General features: G+C 44.1%; 1 protein-coding gene across 1 annotated transcript; it reads left to right on the forward strand.

Annotated features, from left to right (window-relative positions):
* The first annotated feature begins 5,643 nt into the window (after nt 1–5,643).
* Nucleotides 5,644–19,885, forward strand: LOC144111248 (lysosomal Pro-X carboxypeptidase-like). The gene is made up of 9 exons (XM_077644469.1): nt 5,644–5,921; nt 7,612–7,752; nt 9,939–10,040; nt 10,564–10,745; nt 11,415–11,572; nt 12,787–12,956; nt 14,640–14,795; nt 16,605–16,792; nt 18,650–19,885. The coding sequence occupies exons 1-9, from the start codon at nt 5,820–5,822 to the stop codon at nt 18,921–18,923; spliced, it is 1,473 nt and encodes a 490-aa protein (XP_077500595.1). The 5' UTR covers nt 5,644–5,819; the 3' UTR covers nt 18,924–19,885.
* Nucleotides 19,886–19,935: the final 50 nt, after the last annotated feature.

Here is a 19,935-nt window from a genome sequence, read left to right on the forward strand (position 1 = left end):
GTATAGTACGTATACGTGCGGTGTTCAAGCCTGGTGGCTAACCTCTGCACAGCAAGAACCGATAGCGTAGTGCTGTGACGCAGTAGCACTCGAAACAGTAAAGTGAAGCTGAGAAAGCAAATCGGAAAACGCCCCCATTGTTTCTATTTCATCTCATTTCGAAAAAAGGAGCCTGTGCATCCGGGAGTAGGAGGCTATACCATGAAGTACCAACCAGATAGCACGTCCCCTCCTTATGCCAAGTTGTGACGTGACGACATTCCAACTGTGCCAGCACGTAGCGTTGAAGACAATCATACGTGCCGTTTTCGTAGCTCTTACTGAATAAAGATATCGCGCCTTTCATTGTCTTCTCGAGGTACATCCTTTGCATATATTGCAACCGGAAAATAAATGGCTGTAAAAGTTTATCTTAAATAAAAACTTATGATACTTTTCTGAGACTGGGGAGCGCTACAGTCAAGACAAGGGGACCACACCACATAAGAACACCACGAGACACGAGCGCAAACTTTCAACTGAGTTTATTTTCGACATGGCGCATATTTATACGCATCTAATCATGGGACACACAAACATAAAAGCGTTAGAGCCAGCCAAGATAGCAAAGCAATCACTTAAACCATGCGAGATATAAACTATCCTCGCAACGCTTTTATGTTTGTGTGTCCCATGATTAGATGCGTATAAATATGCGCCATGTCGAAAATAAACTCAGTTGAAAGTTTGCGCTCGTGTCTCGTGGTGTTCTTATGTGATGTTGTCCCCTTGTCTTGATTGTAGCGCTCCCCAGTATCAGTATGTACGACCAACTAGCCCCCTACAAAGCTCTACTGATGACATTTTTACCGCGATAACATTAGGAGCCTCATCGGTGAAAAAAATGTGCCGTCTGTCATGACATTCGCTCACTGGCTGAACGGAGGAGACGTCACCAGACTCGATGATTCTTACTATCTGGAGGAAAGTGGCGCCACCAGACCACAAGTGACGTCGCTCTTCGTAAAGGCAACATCTTCTAATGTGATCGCATTGCCCTGAAATAATCTAACTTGATGTCGCTGCCCATTATTTTTCTTTTTTATGCTTCAGATAAGGGTGGCCCGCGTTTAGTTATTGGGCAAACGAACACACTGCTTTGCTGATCACGAAGACTAGCCTGACAAGCTTTAAATAGAAGTGGCTGAAATGCGGCGCTAATTAATGGCGTTTCGTATTGTAGCGCCACAAATGGTGCGGTATAGAGAATATTTCCTTTAAGTGCTATTGGTTTGTCAAAAGAAAGAGCTGTGTTCAATTTCAGTAGCGAGTTTTGCTTTCAACATTAGCGAGCCAGCTGGACGCCCTAGAAGGGCCTTGAGCCGCTCTTCTCGAACACGTGCGCAAGTACGCTGCAAGGACTTGGCGCAAACGCGCTGGTTGACGTCCTGCGCTAAAATCTTAACTACTGCGAAAAACACAGGGGCGTAAAAAATACGCAATCACAGGGCTTTTCCTTTTTGTTTCGTACGAGATTGTTTTCTTGGCGCTGGTTGAGTTTCAGCATAACCCATCGACTGGTAAAGACTATGGCTCCCCGATTCACTATGGACATCTGGCTAAACTGAACGTGCTGACCCGTAAAATAGAACCTTATCCGTTGTGGACAAGTGAAAAACAGTATCCTGCTCAACTTAGTCTTAATCTGTTTTTATTTCTGTTTGAACATTTATGTGCTTTCAATATGCTTTTACTGTGCAGTGCTTTGTCCTGATGCAGTCATGCTGTACTGCCCAGCCACGCTCACAAGCATCAATGCTTAAGCGGGCTGGCTATTATTATGTACACTTGCCTAGAAATACATTATTATTATTATTATTATTATTATTATTATTATTATTATTATTATTATTATTATTATTATTATTATTATTATTATTATTATTATTATCGAACCGATAAAAGGGTGTCACACTAAGCGTTTAAATCTCATAACAACCATGTATTTAGTTTGTTACTGACCGCATGCGTTCGGCTCCAGGTTGTGCACTCAAGTCACTGACTTTGACTTGTTTCTCAACAGAACAAGCGCCCTCATGCTATATTGATGTAGGTCTAAGCTGGCGGCGTTTTCGGACGTCAAGGGCTAAAAAGAAAAAAAGTTTCTGTGCCATGGGAGTCGCAACCGTGATTTCGGTTTAACATGGCTGAAACACAAGATGCGGTTTATGCCTAAAAAATTAGTGCTCTGATTAGCATAAAACGTTAATGTTAACAAGTTGTCACGCCAGAAACGAAGAAATTAGAACTGCTACAGCCCACTCCCGGAAAAATCTCGGAGTTCGCAATGTGCGTTCTTTCCGCCGGTATCCAGATGCGAAGCCGTAAGTGTCTCCGGTATTCTTTAAACAAACTAGCAAACGAAGATGAAGTCTGTTTCCTTATGTTCCCGCGGTCAGTGAACGTACTGTCAGGAACTGTCCCAAACAGCACAGGTAATTGGCCAAATATTGGAAATGTATTGGCAAAGGCTGTTCCTGTAAAGGCAAGAGTGGCAGATCGGGCTAGTTGGTATTTTTCCATAATGCGATACAGCGCGAATAAAGACGGGGACGCTTCGTCTTCGTCCCCGTCTTTTTTTCGCTTCGTCCCCGTCTTTATTCGCGCTGTATCGCATCCTGTAAAGGACCAGTTTGATACTAGCCCTTTCCAATATTGACCCAATTACCTGTGCTGCTTGGGATACTGATGTATGCCGCTCGTCGTTGCATGGATCACTGTCCTTGCGGCGTCCTCTGGTGTCTTTTCGAAGCAGGAGGGTCACAGCTCTCAAACCTACGTACTGACATGCCTCTGGATAAAAACAGGAAGGTCCTCGCCTGTCACGACAGATGGCGCTGCCTGAAGGTGGCGCTGCAATAGTCTAACCGAAGCTAGAGTGGTGCATACCTCTTTAGCAGAGTACACAACTTAGCGGAACCCGGATTTTTACGCAATGCTCGGAGCATTGCACGAGGCCTACCCACTTTTGAACTAGCTTGTTGACTCACAGTCCAGTCAAACAAAAGGATGCTCGGAATCTGCCCGCACGGGACAAGACGTACAGGATATCTCAGAGCTTGGTGAACCCTCTTCGGTGCAAGTCCAAATCAAATGCAAAAAATACATGCTAACGAACGACAAGAGAAGAGCATTACAATTGTTTTGCAGCGAGAACCTCCTCACCGATAAGAGAGGTACACATCCTGCGACTTTCGGGCTTCTCTTGAACGGCCAGGCTCTGAAAGATAGGTCGACCGTACTCGCTGGACGAGGTTGCGTAGCATCTCGAAACACGCTAGTCGAAAGTAAAGACCTCGGAAAAGCTGGAAAGCAATAGATTGCACTAGCGTCAATCGTGTTCTCGTGTGCGCATGAGCTAAAAGCTGTTTTTTTTTTCAATACATAAAGTCTGCTGGAAGCAAGCTTAGTGGTGCTTCATAAGCTCACGTTGAGAATCCCTAGACCGACTTAATGGCGGATTTTAAGTTTTACGATGCATTTTTTTTTCTCCAAGAATGAAAATTCGCAACTGAAATTCCATGATCAACATTTTCGAATTAACGTTTTGTTATATTAGGTTAGGCATCTACTTTCATTGTGGTCCCCGAGAGTGGCTTAAATAAACTATAAAGCTATATACCAGCAGGATTTATGGTTACAAAAATTCGATTTTTAATGTGATATGTATGGCCATTAGGCTGGTCTCTCTACTAGCTGGGAATAGTGGGTAAAATATGTCAGTGATAATAAAAAGTGCCGAAAAGAAGTATTTTTGTTTTTGCTCTGTACCTGCTTGCTCCACTCTGCTTATGTTTTCATCGCTCAAGCTGCAAAAAGTTAATCGTAAGTAAGCGTTGTTGTGTGTCCTTGTTTTACTTTTTCTCAACATGATTCCGTATCGAGTACGCCACAATTGCGCCGGTAAAAGATCATATGCCGCAGACTGCGTTCGCTATTTCCAATCGCAATTGACATCAAACTGCTCTTTGAACCGAACCTTCCATCCCAGGAAAATGTACGTAAGGTAATCTCCAGGTTCATAACAATTTGTGTTATAACGTCAAATACAGTTTTTTCATCTTTGCAATATCAACTTGAAGGCAAGAAGGTCATGCGACCAAATATTTGCGAAAATCCAGTCGAATAAAATAACAGAGAATTTCCTTTCTTCACAGGAGGTTTCTTCATAGCATTTCGGTCATTAACTTGCAGTAAGAACAGAAATTTTTTGAGAAACAACAAAATTTACGATCGTATTGCGCTGTGCTCTGTCGTAGCCACTTAACTACAGAAAAGTAGTACAAGAAACTCTATTTTAGTACCGAAAAATATTGCAATACCACAGAAATATTAGTCACTAGGACGAAACGACAAAACATTTTTTCATACTGTGAGCATAGTTCTGTCCTTTTTTACTGGAAAAAGCTTAATTTGATCGCCACCTTTGGACGCAACCTAGGATAGATATACACAACGTCGTTATGAGTGAGAAATTTGCTCAGTACACCAGTGAATCTCAAAGCGACGAACTATAAATGCAAAGGGAATTAAACTGCGAGAAGATCACACTACATTAACTGATGATAACGCGTGTAGGTATTAAGATCAATATGCTGCTGATAACGGCAAAAGATTGATGCTATTCGGGTGATGCGACCCTTCGTGGTTTGGTTTGGTTTATGCAGGTTAACGTCCTAAAGCGACACACGTTACTGCTACTACTGCTGCTACTACTGCTGCTACTACTACTGTTACTACTGCTGCTACTACTACTACTACCACTACTACCACCATCACTACTACTACTACTACCACCACCACCACTACTACTACTACTACTACTACTACTACTGCTACTACTACTACTACTACTACCACTGCCACTACTACTTACCCCCTCCCCTCTACTACAATCTTTAATAGCAAAGAGGCTACAAACTACTAGCACCATTGTTGCCTCTACCACTATAGATATTGCTTCTGTCCATGTTGCTGCTACAACCACTACTAATACTGCCGTGTCTGCTACCGTAATTGTTACTGCTACCAATACTACTACAATTACTCCTCCAACTAGAGCCAGTAAAAGAAAGTTTTACTATTACAACACTGAGCGTGACACCAGTTGATGCTTGGTGAGAAAAACCATTTTATTGTCTTAAGTGTTGTTTGTTAGTAGCATGTGACTGTCCCACAAACAATTTCTTGAGCCAGGTCGCGCAAACTAGCTATGTGCACGTGAAAATCCCGTGCTATGACACGCAAGAAAGACCCTCAACGTACGACGAATTTCTCTTGCATCATCGGGAAGCACTCTCGACAACTTCGTACAAATGTCAGGCCTACCAAAAAAAAAAGCGAAAAAACAAGCGCCCCTCGCAATACCTCGTCCCTGGTGTTTCGTAGCATCCCTCTCTTATCTCAGGTTGCGCACCCCCCTGATCAACAATAGAGGTAAACAGATCAATAGGAAATGAAGCTTTGTGATAAGCTCCACCCACACGAGCCCGTGAACGCGATAAGACGGTTCACACGATGAATCTTAGGAAGAAGCAGGAAGAATAACCGACCGGGTCGACCCTTGACCGGCGTTACGCGTCGCAATCGTGCTTGTGTCCTAAGAGTGAACGTCAATACACCTGGACGCGGCATATCTGCCTGGTTGTTCCGCAACCCGCCGATAGCGGGGCCGAAGGGGTCGGGGTGCCTGTGACGGAAGGGCAATAAAGAGTGCGGTGCCGTCGGGGTGAACACGAACCCGACACCGCAGTGCCAACGTACCGGTCCCTACGGTCACAATGGGCATTCTCCAAGTGTCGCTCGTGATTACGCTTGGGACTTGCATACTATTTGCCGGTGCAAAAGAGGTGTCTTACAAAGAGCACTGGATCCGTACAAAGGTGAGATTTTGTTTTATGCATTATTTTTTTCTGTATTTACATTATGAGGTCCAGCGCAGCCATGAATTTTTCTTAATGTAATGTTTAAAGTTTCACTGAATATAAAGTTTCACTTGCATATGCTCCTTTTTCATAATGTGCACAGAGGAAAAAGAAACACGCTATAACCTAATAATACTAACGCAGCGACCAGTTGCCCATTTGGTTATTGAACTTATGACGTGCGTCGTTATGAGGACCACCACAGCAAAGAATTGGTCTTTATATGAAGTTTCACTTATATAAATTTTCACTTGCATTCGTTCCTTTTCTATAGTAGGAAATACTTTAGTTCCTTTTTATAAAGAAAAAAGCCCCTGGGGTTATCTTCCGGGTCACGCTTTGTGCCTCGCTTGCCTTCCGGTGTTCCAAATGTATTGAGGGCGAGACAAACTGCCTTCCTAACCTCTTCGAAATTTAGGAATTCGACTTTAATTAGACAGAAAGTTAATTGACAATTAATAATTAATTAATTACGAATTACACATTTAGAAATCACAATACCACCATTGCACGGCTTAAAAGCTAACTTTTTAGTCTCTTTACTTTTGACCAAGACTACAAATACGAACTCCCTATGCTTTCGCTGGACATGACCGAATTTTCACCCACTTTTACGCGTGCAATGGTTGGCATTATAAGAACAATGCGTTTCTGTCCTTCTGAAAGTACTAAAAGCAGGGTGAACTAAACAAACGACTAGAACATATGTATGAACGAATGGGGTACGAATAGCGAGGAAATACAAAAAAAAACAGCGAGGAATTTTAACTCTAATGTTACTTTTAATTTTTATCAAAATATAGGAGCAGGTGGATGAAAGGAATGTGGGAACGAAAGTAAAATTGTTTATCCGGACAACAATGTTCTAATCAGAATATAAATAACGGAGGTATGCCGAATACAGCAAACAAATTAGGCCTTACAATCATAGACTGATATGGTAGAAAAAATCAGAACTCACCAAGACACGGTTTTGTTTTATAAAGGCAAGAAACGTGTTAGTTTATCAAATTATATTACATCAAATTTTCACCGCAAGCAAATCCTATTATTCTAGAAGGACTATTGATTGTAGTCGGATACAGCTCAAGAAGAAAGCCACAGATGCCCCTCAAAGGTGCTCCTCCAGCCAATGGCGCCGACCGATTCTTCGCCTCTAGCTCTCCAGAGATCCTTTCGCACCTGCTAGGGTCAAATTGCATGGGGTGGCAAATGAATGGGAATAACCATCGCTTAATCGGATTAACCGCGGCGTTATGAAAATCAGATGACGCTATTGACTGGAGGGCCTCCTTTGAAGGCCGTCCGCTGCTTTCTTCTTGAGTTGGATCCGACTACATACCGTTGTGTGCTATCACATCGCTTGTTGGCGGTCATCGGATCATATTACATTGTTGTCGGCCATTAGTGCCGGCAACAATACGTCGCTTTTAATGTGTCTTTAACGACGTCAGGACCCTGACAAGTTTCTTGTGAGAAAGAAATTACACATCTAGTTTCTCTCAAACTGTTTGTCGTTCGAGGGCATGACAACCAAATATAAACACATTACTGATCAGGCTCAATGAGGCACTTGAGTTTTCAGGCGGAATCACAAACGTTGTTCTGTTCTACAGTTAGGACGTAACGTCGCTGTCGAATATTTCAGGTGGACCACTTTGCCTTCCACAGCAACCACAGCTTTGAGTTGCGCTACCTAATGTGCGACAAGTACTGGGACCGTGACGGCGGGCCCATTTTTATCTACACTGGAAATGAAAACCGCATAGAAGCCTTCGCAGAGAGTGCGGTGAGTGTCTTACTCTTGTCAGTCCTAACTACGTATTGTCCTAAATATATATGCCTAGCGTGAGGAAATCGCTATGCGAAACCTTGGAGGAAGGTTAAACTTACAGCGCGAGACTCTAAATGGTGAATCTCCTTGACTGGCGCATTTCGTTTCACTGTTGTGGTTTAGAAAATCATTTCTCATCTGCAGCGCTTCCAAATATGATTCTCCGAGAGAAGCACACAGAGAATCATGGCATCGCCGGCTCATAGAAGAATATTAATCTATAATTTTTATTAAGAACACCCTGATTAGGTTTTATAGTAGGCGCGCGTGTGTTAGAAATACTTGAGCCCATAATTCTGCCGCCAACGAAAAGCAATAGTGATCTGTGACGCATGCGCAGTGGAGCCTTCTCTAGCAAACGTATAGAATGAGGCAAAAGCCAAGCCAGAAACTGCGAAGGGAACAAATAAACCCAGTAGAAGGAAACGACTGAACCATGTCAAAAATAGAACAGTCTGTAATTCTTGCGTAATGAGAAAATTTTTCTTTGTTATGTTGAATTTTTCTCTATTACTGCAGTTTTTTCTATAGTGTTGTGCTGCGACTCTTCTGCTGTAGCTACATAAAATTCAGTTGTTACTATAAACGTTTATGTGATTACTACAAGTTTCTGGTGAAAAAACGTTACAGAAAATCTGTTGCGACGACAGAAACTTTTCTGTTGAGCTTTTAGACAGCGTAGTAGGACACTTTGCGGTAAATATCGAAGGCAGTGCTATGGGCGGATCCAGCTCCAAGTACAAAGCGGCAATGCCCCTCAAGTGATGATCTCTAAACGATGACTTAGGACATCATTGACTCAGGCCACTTAGGGTGAATATTGTCATGACGTCGTGTCAGCCTTTTCGACACCACGGTAGCAGGTGCAAGGCGCTTGGACACAAAGTCATGACAACCGGTCGACGCCCTTGATTAGAGGGCCTCCCTTGAGGGACACATACCCAACAATTCTGCATAAAAACATGTTTGAACGGGAAAGAGTTAATGGACGTAATTTATATATTGTAAAATTTCACTATAACAATCAATAAACCCGTAGATCTCCCGTCGGAAAGCTGGCATTTTGTTCAATTAACGTTTTTGCTATCGTAAAAAACCTTCCCCATTGGTTTTATACGACAGTCTTAACTGCACTATGCGAGCGGTGAGAAAACTTGAAAAGAAATATTCTGCTACATTGGAGGAATGGACCATAACGTTCAGTCTTTCCCTAACACTATCTTACAATTTTCTAACCTTCAAATTTTTTCATCAAGAATATTGTACACCCTTGCAGCTTTGTTCTTGAGCTGCATCCAGCTTCAGTGTGGGCCTCGGTGCTTGTCATAACTGAAGCAGCGTTTGAAGTTTTCGAAATATTTAAATCCAATCGGTCTTTTGCGTTTGCTCAGCGAAGCAATTCGCTGATGACATTTCCTTGCCAAAAACTCGTGATAGAATTTCAGAACATGGTACAGAACACACAGACAAAGCAGGATAGTAGGCTTAAAAATTAATATGAGGAAATCTTAAGTAATGTGGACAATCTCAGCAGGCCATGACAGTTTGCGATAGGCACTGAATCAATGGAAGTGGTCGGGGAATACATCAACTTAGGGCAGGTGGTGACCGTACAGAAGGGAAATAACTATGAGAGTACGGATGAAGGGAAGTGCATCTGGCGGGTACTCTCTGTTGATGAATAGCGGTTTACCAAGATGCCTGAAATGGAAAGCATATAGGAGCTGCATTTTATCGATACTCACATATATGGGGCAGAAACGCGGAGGCTATCGAAAAGGGTCGAACCTAAATTGAGGACGTTGCAGAAAGCAATGGAAAGGAAATTGTTAGGTGGAACGTTAACAGTGAGTAAGAGAGCAGAGTAGACCAGTTATTGATACCCTAGTAGAAATCAAGAAGAAGAAACGGACAGGGGCAGAACATGTAATGCGAAAGCAAGATGATAGACGGTCCTTTATCTTTATGGAGTGCATTCCAAGAGAGGGCAAGCTTATCAGGGGGTGTCAGAAAGTCAGGTGTACGGAAAAATATGAGGAAGTTTGCTGTGATAAGATGGCCACAGGAGAGGGTTAATCGGAGGGATTTGCGAGAGGCTTTTTTTGGACATAGTTCGGCTGATGATGATTACTTTCTTGCAGGGCGCCTTGTGGGAGTGGGCTCCCGAGTTTGGGGCACTCATCATCTTTGCGGAGCACAGATTTTTTGGCCAGTCCCTTCCTTTCGGAAAGGAGTCTTTCGTGGTGAGTACGTGTGCGCAACGCAACTACGCATCGCCTTAATATATTCGTTGTGGGTGCTGTCTGCAATGAGCATAACTATCTGCTACACTCGCCAAGTGTCTGGTGAGAAATAAGCACACCCTTGGCCTGGTAATTCAACTGCACTTTGCGTTTCGACTTCACCGTGTGAACAGTTGCATAGCTTCACTATAAAAATTTAACTGTTTCACTCACTCCCCGCCTTGCCTGCATGCTCGCTCGCTCGCTCGCTCGCTCACTCACTCACTCACTCACTCACTCACTCACTCACTCACTCACTCACTCACTCACTCACTCACTCACTCACTCACTCACTCACTCACTCACTCACTCACTCACTCACTCACTCACTCACTCACTCACTCACTCACTCACTCACTCACTCACTCACTCACTCACTCACTCACTCACTCACTCACTCACTCACTCACTCACTCACTCACTCACTCACTCACTCACTCACTCACTCACTCACTCACTCACTCACTCACTCACATGTCTGCAGAGCCCCCAAAATCTGGGCTACCTGACCAGCGACCAGGCCTTGGCGGACTACGCGGATCTCCTGTTACACCTGAAGTACACCCTTCCTGGTGCCGAAAGGAGTCCCGTGGTGGCATTCGGGGGTTCGTATGGAGGCCTGCTCGCCGCATGGATGCGCCTCAAGTACCCGCACATCGTGGACGCGTGAGTGAAAATTGCTAGTCTTCCTGCTTACAGAGAGAAAGAGGAAATGCATGAAAATACTTTCTCGTTTATAAGAATGTCGTGGCAGATAATCGTCATCTACTTCCGAAATAGGTTTATCCTGGGACTCTCGAGTACTTGAGCCCATAATTCTGCCGCCCTCTCAGCAACATCCAACGTGGCTCCCGCATTCGTGAGTTCTTAGTAGAAGGCGGGTGCTAGTTGAACGACTTGAATACGTACACAGAGTTCACGTTTAAAGTGAACTAGAATCAAGATAAGCGAAATTTTTATCCCTAGCTAAGTGACGTGCTCAAGAAGGTAAATTTTTCCGATAGGGCTTGTGAAAGATTAGGCATTCACCTTTCATTGTCTCTTTTCCAGCCACGAGAAGGATGAAACTCTGAAAATCTTTAAAATGACAGCTGTACGTAAACGTTACCGGGTTAAACGGCATCGGCTCGTAGTATACTCAGCAGTTAAAAACTGCTACGCAAGTAAAAATGCTATACTAGTGGCCGTGCAAAGCTGTGTGAACTGTGAAGAACGTGTCCTCAGTGGTCATGCTAGTTACGCGGTCACTGGCGAAGGGAAAAGTGCAGCTGTCGTTATTGCAGGAGAGGACGTAAAAAAATCTGCTGGTCTGCCGCTTTTTTTTTTTTTTTTCAGAGCGCTCGCCTCCGGCGGCCCGTTCAACATGCCGCCAGGCCTCGCGCCGTGTTCGACTTACAACGAAGCAGTTACCAAGGCCTACCGGAGCGAATCCGAGCTATGCGCTAGGGCCATCAGACGCTCGTGGGTGGTCATGGAGAGACTGGCTTCCACAGGTGCGCGGATTTATATACAAGATATGAGTCAGTGTCACCGTGATGACTGCTGGAATGCTGTGAACATGTGAAAGTCCTATAGTGTGCGACTGTGTGATGGAATAAATCAGCAACCATAGAAGAGAGGTAATTAATGAATGACGCTCGGGCACATTTTCGAGTTTCCCATTCACATTGAGCTGACAAAAGATCAACTGCATGTTTCAAAACAGAAAGCAGCGGTAGCTCGAGTTTTCTGCCCGTGTTTGGAAGCACCCACAGTGAGCTCGTGCTTTGGTATTGTCACATAACGAATAAAAATGTGGGCAGCCCCGTTAAACTTGGGTGAGATGCACTCTGAAGGGAATGTCGCATCAGTTGGAAGCGTGGATTTTATTCTGCATGAAGTGCGAAACGTACTTCACCTGCACCAATGATCGTCATTTTGCCCCCACCCCTGCGTTGCGCCAGCCGCCATACACCCTTTCCCATGAAACTTCGTAACCTCAACTTTCCACCTTACGTACAGCCCCCCCCACCCCCCACACCCCGCCCCCAGGGGTTACCTAGCAAACCATTAACTTACTCTTTCTCCCTTCCTGCTTAAGTAATGAAGCCCTGCATGGTGACACAGAAAGTATCTAGAGCAAACAGGATAGACGAAGATGAAGCAACATGACAATCTTCTTTTTTTGCTTGATCATTTTTCTGAGTCTGTCTCGCCTGCGCAAGCATTCCTGCCAGCTACGGTCACCCAAGAACTCCAACGAGAAGTATTCTTTAGTTATAGATAATAAATAAATATATTTGGAGTGTCTAAATATTAATGCAGTTGGCTTTTAGCGCTCATCTCCTGTAAATCTTTTATTCATCTCTCTTCTAAGTGGGGTCTGTCGCCGTTGCCCTGAACCGCCCTTCATTCCATGACCTCATTTATTATTCTTACCCTTTTCATCGCAGATAACGACAATCGATAGGGTTCACCGCACTGATGCAAATAATAAATATATTTTAGCAGCAACAAGAGTTCATCAGCTATAGTAGCCGCCGTATGCCATTAAAAGCTCCCATGAATTAGCTTTTGCGTTTTCAGGATTACAACCATTCCGGCTGTTGTCGAGGAGAGGCAGTGACCTATTTTTTATTCCCTGCGTATTTCTTCATATACTCTTCAGGGGTTCTTGCGTTGATTTGTGGAACCTGACTATCATTAATTATTACGGACTCTTTTTCAGTGACGGGATCAGCGTACCTGCAGCGGAAGTTTAACATGTGCCAGCCGCTGCATCCTAGCAACTACACCCTCTTGAGGGACATGCTGAGGGACACCTACGGCGTGATTGCGATGTCAAACTACGCCGACGCATCGGAGCTGGTGGGTGCCCTTCCGCCAAGCCCTGTCAAGGTGAGCGCTGCTTGAAGGAATTGCAGACATTTCGCTGTTGGACACATGAAGAAGATTAGGGACGTTATGGTTATTCTTTTTTTCCTGCCTGCATCGCTTGTTTCTGGCATTAAAGCAGGGGAAAAAGGGGTACTTTTTTCTAACAATAATAAAAACAGGAGTCACAAATCGCGTTTGCAAAGGGTGCTCAAACTCAATTTGCTGCGACTGAAACAGTATTCAGTGGAGATTTTAATGAAAAAAACAGTGCAAACTAGATGGTACACACGAGAGAACGACACATCTGCTTCGCTACGGTTATGTTTGTTTTCTTGCAGTCTAAGCCTAAGCAATAATGAAAAAAAAGCTGAGTAAGATATTAATGGTTGTGATATTCATGACCATCGAAGTTGCGAACGTGCGTCAGTTATTGATGCCACTTTTATTTCGTGTGCCTCAGGTGAAAACCACCAAATGCCGTGATACATTTTATCCTCACATGCATGCTATTTCACCAATGACTCGTTTGCAAATAACACATAATTCAACTTTTCCTGACACAAGTATATTTGCCCAATTTGTTGCTTTCATTCTTTATTTAATTATGCTTGTTTTCATTTATTATTATTATTGTTGTTATTATTTTTGTTGTTGTTGTTGTTATTATTGAATTTGTGACAATTTTCTGTATTATGTCTGATCGCGTCATGGTGTTTGTAATGACTTAGTGTGCTGTCGTTTAGGCACGTTGGCTGTTGAGGCACACTTAAAATGAAATGTCTATCTATCTATCTAGTACGTAAAACTATGTCCTTAATGAGCACAAGGCTTCAGCCTTGACAGATGGCCCGGAGCCTTCGTACAGTACGCATTGCCAGAAATATTTTATTAGTGTAGAGATGATGCGTCGGGTGCTCAGGAAAGTAGGCAAGAGGGACGGCGTGAGGGGGAGATTGGATTATTGAAGTGAAGGGGAAACAATGGCCGGTTATAGAGAGAGATAACACATGAAATGCCGGGAGGTTGACAAGGAAATACTGCTCGGTTGGCCGGTTATAAGTGGTCCGCTATATTTTGATGGAGACTGGCACCTAGAGCGGCAAGAAAACTCGTTTCCTATCTTCCCGTACGATGCCCCTGCTTCCTAGACGTAGTTTTGTATTCAAATGTACAGACTATTTGCACACTGAAATAAGGGTGCGATAACTTCGCAACAGACAACACAAAGCGGAGGCCACGTGTCACCGAGCGCAGTGTCTCGTGGTGTATCTTTTGAGTTGTCTGTTCCGAAATTAGCTCACCCCAATGTCATTGCGAAGGACCAACTAGCCCTCTATAACAGATTGCTGACGTGAACTTTCACGTATGACTACTGCCATGTAACTATTGTTCCCACTAAGAAACAACGCTTCATTAGTATTCTAGGACTAATTTGCATTGAAATTTGACATAATGCCCAGCCTAATAACATTTCCTAAGTACACGTTAAAGAGCAATAATGGGTATTCTTTGCGAGTGAATAGATTAAAAGATTCAGCTGGGGGGGGGGGGGGGGGTCCTACTGAATGAAAATCATGCGTTCTTTCTAAGCCTAGATCAAGCAGTACCTCCCAAATTTGCACTCCATGCTGCAGTCTAAGAACAATGACAGCTTACTTATAGCCAATTAATTATTTCCCTTTACTGTTTTCTTACTGGTTGTAGGAGGTTTGCAAGCACTTTATCAATGCTCCAGAAACTAAGCTGGGTCTGGTAGACGCTGCTGCCGATGCAATGGGGGCATATCTCACAATAAATGGCACGCGACGATGTCTCGACGTCTTCCTCTACGAGAGGGGTCTCGACAGCTACCAGTTTTTAGTAAGTATTGCTGAGGATTTCAAAGGCCATCTTGATGGTATTCAGTGTTCTTGTTTTAACGGTCATTGTTCATACAGAGCGCTTGTTTATACTAAAATAGTTAAGTGCAATTTTGTGCGGTTTTCGTTGCTTTTCGCACATTTTGCTGTGAAACCCTAGTCGTAGACGGACGAAAGCCTCCACTGTTAGCGTGGTCCTTCTTCGTTCAACTGAAAGGATACGCAGTAAATAACAGGAACGAAGAGAAGAGGCAAATCAATATCAATAAAGATATTTAAAACGTAGGCTGAACAAAGTTGTCTGTTGGGCTAGTAGGTACAGCAAACCTAATTTTGAAAGCACAGATGAAGACAACCCGGGCTATGGGGAACTTGCGCTGAAGTTTGCGGTGCCGATTGCAGCGCCATAACACACTGCCTAGCGAGAGGAGCAATCAGTTTTGGGCAGTACTCTCAGTACTTTTCCGCGCCATCTTCAGGCGCTTATTGGTGTGAGCCTCCGCGCTCTGTCGAAGGCGAACGTGTCGTGCGTCAGCTATCTGGGCTACGCCGAGAAGCTATAGGCAATGAATGCTGTCTGCCAAACGCGGGTATCTAATCGCGTGGAATGTGTTCTCGCGTTTGCAGCGGCCTAAGCGTCTGACAAGAGCAGTTTTGAGTCACCGAATGGAACAATTGCAGTGCCACCTTGGCAGCGCAGGTTCCCCATCAAAATGCGGTGGCTATTACACCAAGTGGTCCAGCAGACAACTTCTTCAACTTCTTCTTCAACAATATTTCTTCAACTTTGGGCTGTTTTATGTGTAACCTCTATTTCGGAGCACTTGACTGTCTACTGTAGTTTTTCGGCCTTGGCTGCGCTTTCATTATTCGGTATGCTGAAAAGTAGGAGTCAGCTGGCAAGGTACTTGACCGTGGAATACACTGGTGTCCTCTTTTTCACACCTTTAGCTATAATCTCTGTTACAAACAGCCCAAACATTTGAAGCAGAAAGCTTTTACATCAGTTTATTTTTTTTTTGCTGCGATTTCTATTCTGTTGATGCACCGACTGGCAAATTTATTTCCCTTCTCAGTGCGTTGGAAATCATTCCGTGTTAATGATCGCATGACCACATGAGGAGATAGGATGCTACCTTGATTATGTTCTGAAAAAGTCGCTTCCTTGATCGGCCTGATTTTAGAGTGCAACAAAGTGGCACTAACATGACATTTTACGAAGTGGTTTGCGTGGCGTCATCAACAATGCGTTTCTCATTACAACATAAGCTCAGCGGTTGCAACAATGGTTACAGCATGGCTCAGTGGTTATGGCACTCGGCTGCTGACCCCAAAGGCGCGGGTTCGATTACGGCCGCGGCGGTCGCATTTCGAGAGGCCCGTGTACTGTGCGATGTCAGTGCACGTTAAAGAACCCCAGGGGGAGAAAATTATCCGAAGCGCTCGATTATCGCGTCCCTCATTGTCACTAGCGTCGCTTTAAGACGTTAAACACCATAAATCATACACCATAACTACAGCATAGGTCATCTTCCGCAAAAAATGCAGCAAAAGATTAGAACCACTTCTTGAAGATTCTCTCAAGTAAGCTCGTTTCATGACTGGCTCGTGTGTTTCTAGCAGAATATTCTGATTAATAAGCAATCGTGTATCCGCAAGTCACCAAGCGGTTTCCATTGCTCGTAAGCAACAGCCACTATTGAAGTGCAACGTACGTGCTTCACTTTCCGGCCGCAAGAAAATGACTCCAGTGTGAAATTGGGTGATGCAGAACCGTACACTCACTTCGTCAATCTTTTGCTTGCTACAGAAATGCAACGAGCTGGCTCAGCCGTTTTGCGCGAACGGGGTGAGCGACATGTTCTACCCTTACACGTGGAACGCGACGGCTGAACGAGAGAGGTGCCAGAAGAAGTTCGGAATCACGCCAGATTTTTACAGGACGGTCATGATGTTCGGTGGCAGCAAGTTCAGCACAGCGACCAACATCATCTTCAGGTAGGGCTTATAATGACTTATGTTGAAAGGGATGACTAAGAAAAGGAGCACCCAGTGGCCTTACGCTTTAGAGAATTTGGAGTTCTTTAAGCATCTATATTCCTCTGTAAAGCAGGCTGCAAAAATCGCCATATAAATTCGGCCACCTTCTGTTGGTAGTTATTAGGAAACTCACCGACGTAAGCGCCACCTATTAATAGCAACCACGCCCGACGGCGCCTATAAAAATGTAAAACGAAAAGTTAAGAAAGTTGGGAGTTTGTCAACCCTTTGTGAAGCTTGTTTAGACTTCGGCTCTGCACCGATCTGTAGGCCGTTTTATTTTGTTTCTTGAAACGGGGACTCTATAAACTGTTCCTTCGCTATAATATTTAGCCAGCAATGGTAGATAACGCGTTCGCTATTGTTTTTGACGAGGGAATCTCAAGTCGATCAGATGGCAAGCCTGGTAGACCTTCAGACTTCAGGCCTTTACCTGAGAACAGGCCTTCGCTTATGCCACTGTCGCCCGTTACTTTGTCTTTTGTTCAGCTTTTTTTAGCTAATTCTGAGCGGCATTCAAAATTTTCTAAGGTTTCGCGCCGCGACGTGTGTGTGCGCACACATTGTACAATTTGACTTTTCTCTCAAGCATAGCTAATAGAGGGAATGACATAGACTAGCGTCAACGCAGCTGAAATGCCTTCCCATCATCCCATAGACTTTCACTCAGCAGTACCTGTACCTTGGCGGCTGTGAGTAGTGTTGCCTGCGAAAGACAATGAAACGCACTGCATACACTTGAATGCATGTACACTTTAAGCAGCGAGTGACAAGGGCTACGGATAACCGCACAGGCCTGGACAATCAGTGTGCGTCGGAGAGGTGATAAGGGCCATTGTTCGCCGCCTGAGAACGAGTGTTTCACAGTGCAGCCTCTGAAAAAAGTTGCGTATCGTGACGACAAGTAGGAAAGAACAGTTCTGCACAGGAGGCAGCTTACAACTGGTATTCGGGAACAAATGTCATCTAAGCCACCTGGTGCAATAACTTGTTTTTGCATATTTGTTGCGTCACCATCGCATACATCCTCATCATCTGTCTCCTCATTATCTCATTTTCTCTTCCTTGAATATTTCTTATTAATTAACTTATTTATCTGAAATGCGCATTGAACAACATGCATTACTGAGGGAATAACCTGAACAGCACGCATTCAAAAAACAAAAACCAAAAAAAGCAAGGCTCGACTCCGGAAAAGAAATAATTTAATATGGCAAACTAGTCACACAAATCTTGACTAAATACAACAAAAATAGTAGTAGAACAACAGCAACAAGGAAAATCGTACACTGCTGAATGATTTAGAGACTGGAAAGACCATCCCTTAAAAAACGCTGCATATACTATCTGTAGTCTTCCATAAACTTGTAGGCTTAACGCCTCCGGAGCGAAGGAAGACGACCGCTGCTGCGAACCGACACCAGAAAAGAACTGCGAGCCGCGGCCAGGTTCCGTCTTTATTTTCTTCGCCGGGTGGCGCGCGCTATCCGGGTTTCATGCGCCACCCAAGAGAGGGCGCTACAGACTCTATTGCTTTGCTACAGATATTTCCATTTGTCTATTCAATGTCTATAGGCTGTCTATAAATAAAGCCTACTAAAAATGTACGGACAAAAATCTATCGATTGTCTGTAGGCCGTTTACAGAATTTGTATTGCCTATAGACTAATCTAGGGAATTCGTCTATATAAAGTCTATAGATTTTATAGAGAGTCTATGGATGGTCTATACACTGTCTAAAGAAATTTTTGCAAGGGCAGAGGTGGAAGTTTAGGCTGGCTTTCACTAAATACTATTTCTTTCTCACGCTCTCAGCAATGGAGAATTGGACCCTTGGTCTGCAGTGGGCATCCAGGAGCCTCCAACCGATGACGTAGTACTGATCACAATACCTGGGGCTGCTCACCACGTCGACCTGCGCTTCGCCGCACCAACCGACACACCGGCTGTCAGACAGGCCAGAATCGTCGAGAGGAACTACCTCCGTCAGTGGACCTCCCAGGATTCCCCTGCTTCGCGTAAAAAGAGCGCGCCTCACATCGTCGTTCGAGGGGAGAAGGGCAGCTTTTTTGGCCAGTACAGATTTTAGACGCGTGTGCCTGATGACGTGACAACGCACGCGCACCACGATCTTACGAATGAACTCAGGGAGTCTCCTGACAGTATTATTTTATTTATGAGATTGGGGGCGCATACACGTCGCGAATAGTTTGTTCAGTTTTAGCAGTTTTTGTGAGTGCCCGTGTCTGTTCAACTGCTGTTCGAAGTACGGCAGTTCGATTATTCATGTCTGTATAAACAGGAAACGAGCGCACTTTGAATACAATTGAGGCGAAGAGTTTGGTCTGTCTCTGGGCAAACAAGTGGTCGGGAATTTCGTTGTTTGAGAACATTTAGAACGCGCAGTGCAGAACATCGCAGCGTGCAGCCTGCATAAGAGACCAGTGCTGTTCTGTAGCTTGGCGTAGTGCTGTGTATTTCTTCGTCCGTGTACACCTTCTTTGAGGCGGCCGCCGTAACCTTCTTTTGTTTTCGATTTATCTTCTAAACAGAAGTGCAAATTTCAATGCACGGAGCAAGGAAATTTTTTTGAAGGAAAATTTAAGTGAATGCTCTAAGACGTCGACACACTGATTGCAGTGTATCGTTCAGAATAAGGCCCCTTCAAACACAGATTCTGGAGAGCAAAAGTACTCGCCAGTGAGTGGTGATTTCGAACTTACCGTAATCCTTAAATCAACAGGATGTCTATTTGAAGTGTGCAAACGTACTGACGGATGTATAAAAAAATTATGAAACAGAAAACAACTGGTTAGCTGGTACACATTTTTCTTATTGTGTTTTGTTCTCAGCAACCGTATTTCTAACAGAAAACGATGAAAGCTGAGGTATCGTTGTTTTCAGTTCTTCAAAGCATTCATTTTAGAACGTTCGTGAAAGGTTTTCTGGGCCAATGGCGATTGTAGAGTACACACACTAGATCAAGGCAGACCAAAGCGCACGAGACAGCGACGCGCAGCCACAGCTGATCAATAAACTCTTTATTGTTCACCATCGTTTTATGTGTATGACGCATGCACACGCCTCGCGCTACCTTCATC

The sequence above is a fragment of the Amblyomma americanum genome, chromosome 11, assembly GCF_052857255.1.
Source record: "Amblyomma americanum isolate KBUSLIRL-KWMA chromosome 11, ASM5285725v1, whole genome shotgun sequence".
Lineage (NCBI taxonomy): Eukaryota > Metazoa > Arthropoda > Arachnida > Ixodida > Ixodidae > Amblyomma > Amblyomma americanum.

What these genes read in the sequence shown, in the direction of transcription:
- LOC144111248 (XM_077644469.1), top strand. Translation starts at nt 5,820, where the DNA reads ATGGGCATTCTCCAAGTGTCGCTCGTGATTACGCTTGGGACTTGCATA. An exon ending in TCGGAAAGGAGTCTTTCGTG is followed by an intron (nt 10,041 to 10,563) that starts GTGAGTACGTGT and finishes ACATGTCTGCAG; the next exon opens with AGCCCCCAAAATCTGGGCTA. An exon ending in GCGACCAACATCATCTTCAG is followed by an intron (nt 16,793 to 18,649) that starts GTAGGGCTTATA and finishes TCACGCTCTCAG; the next exon opens with CAATGGAGAATTGGACCCTT.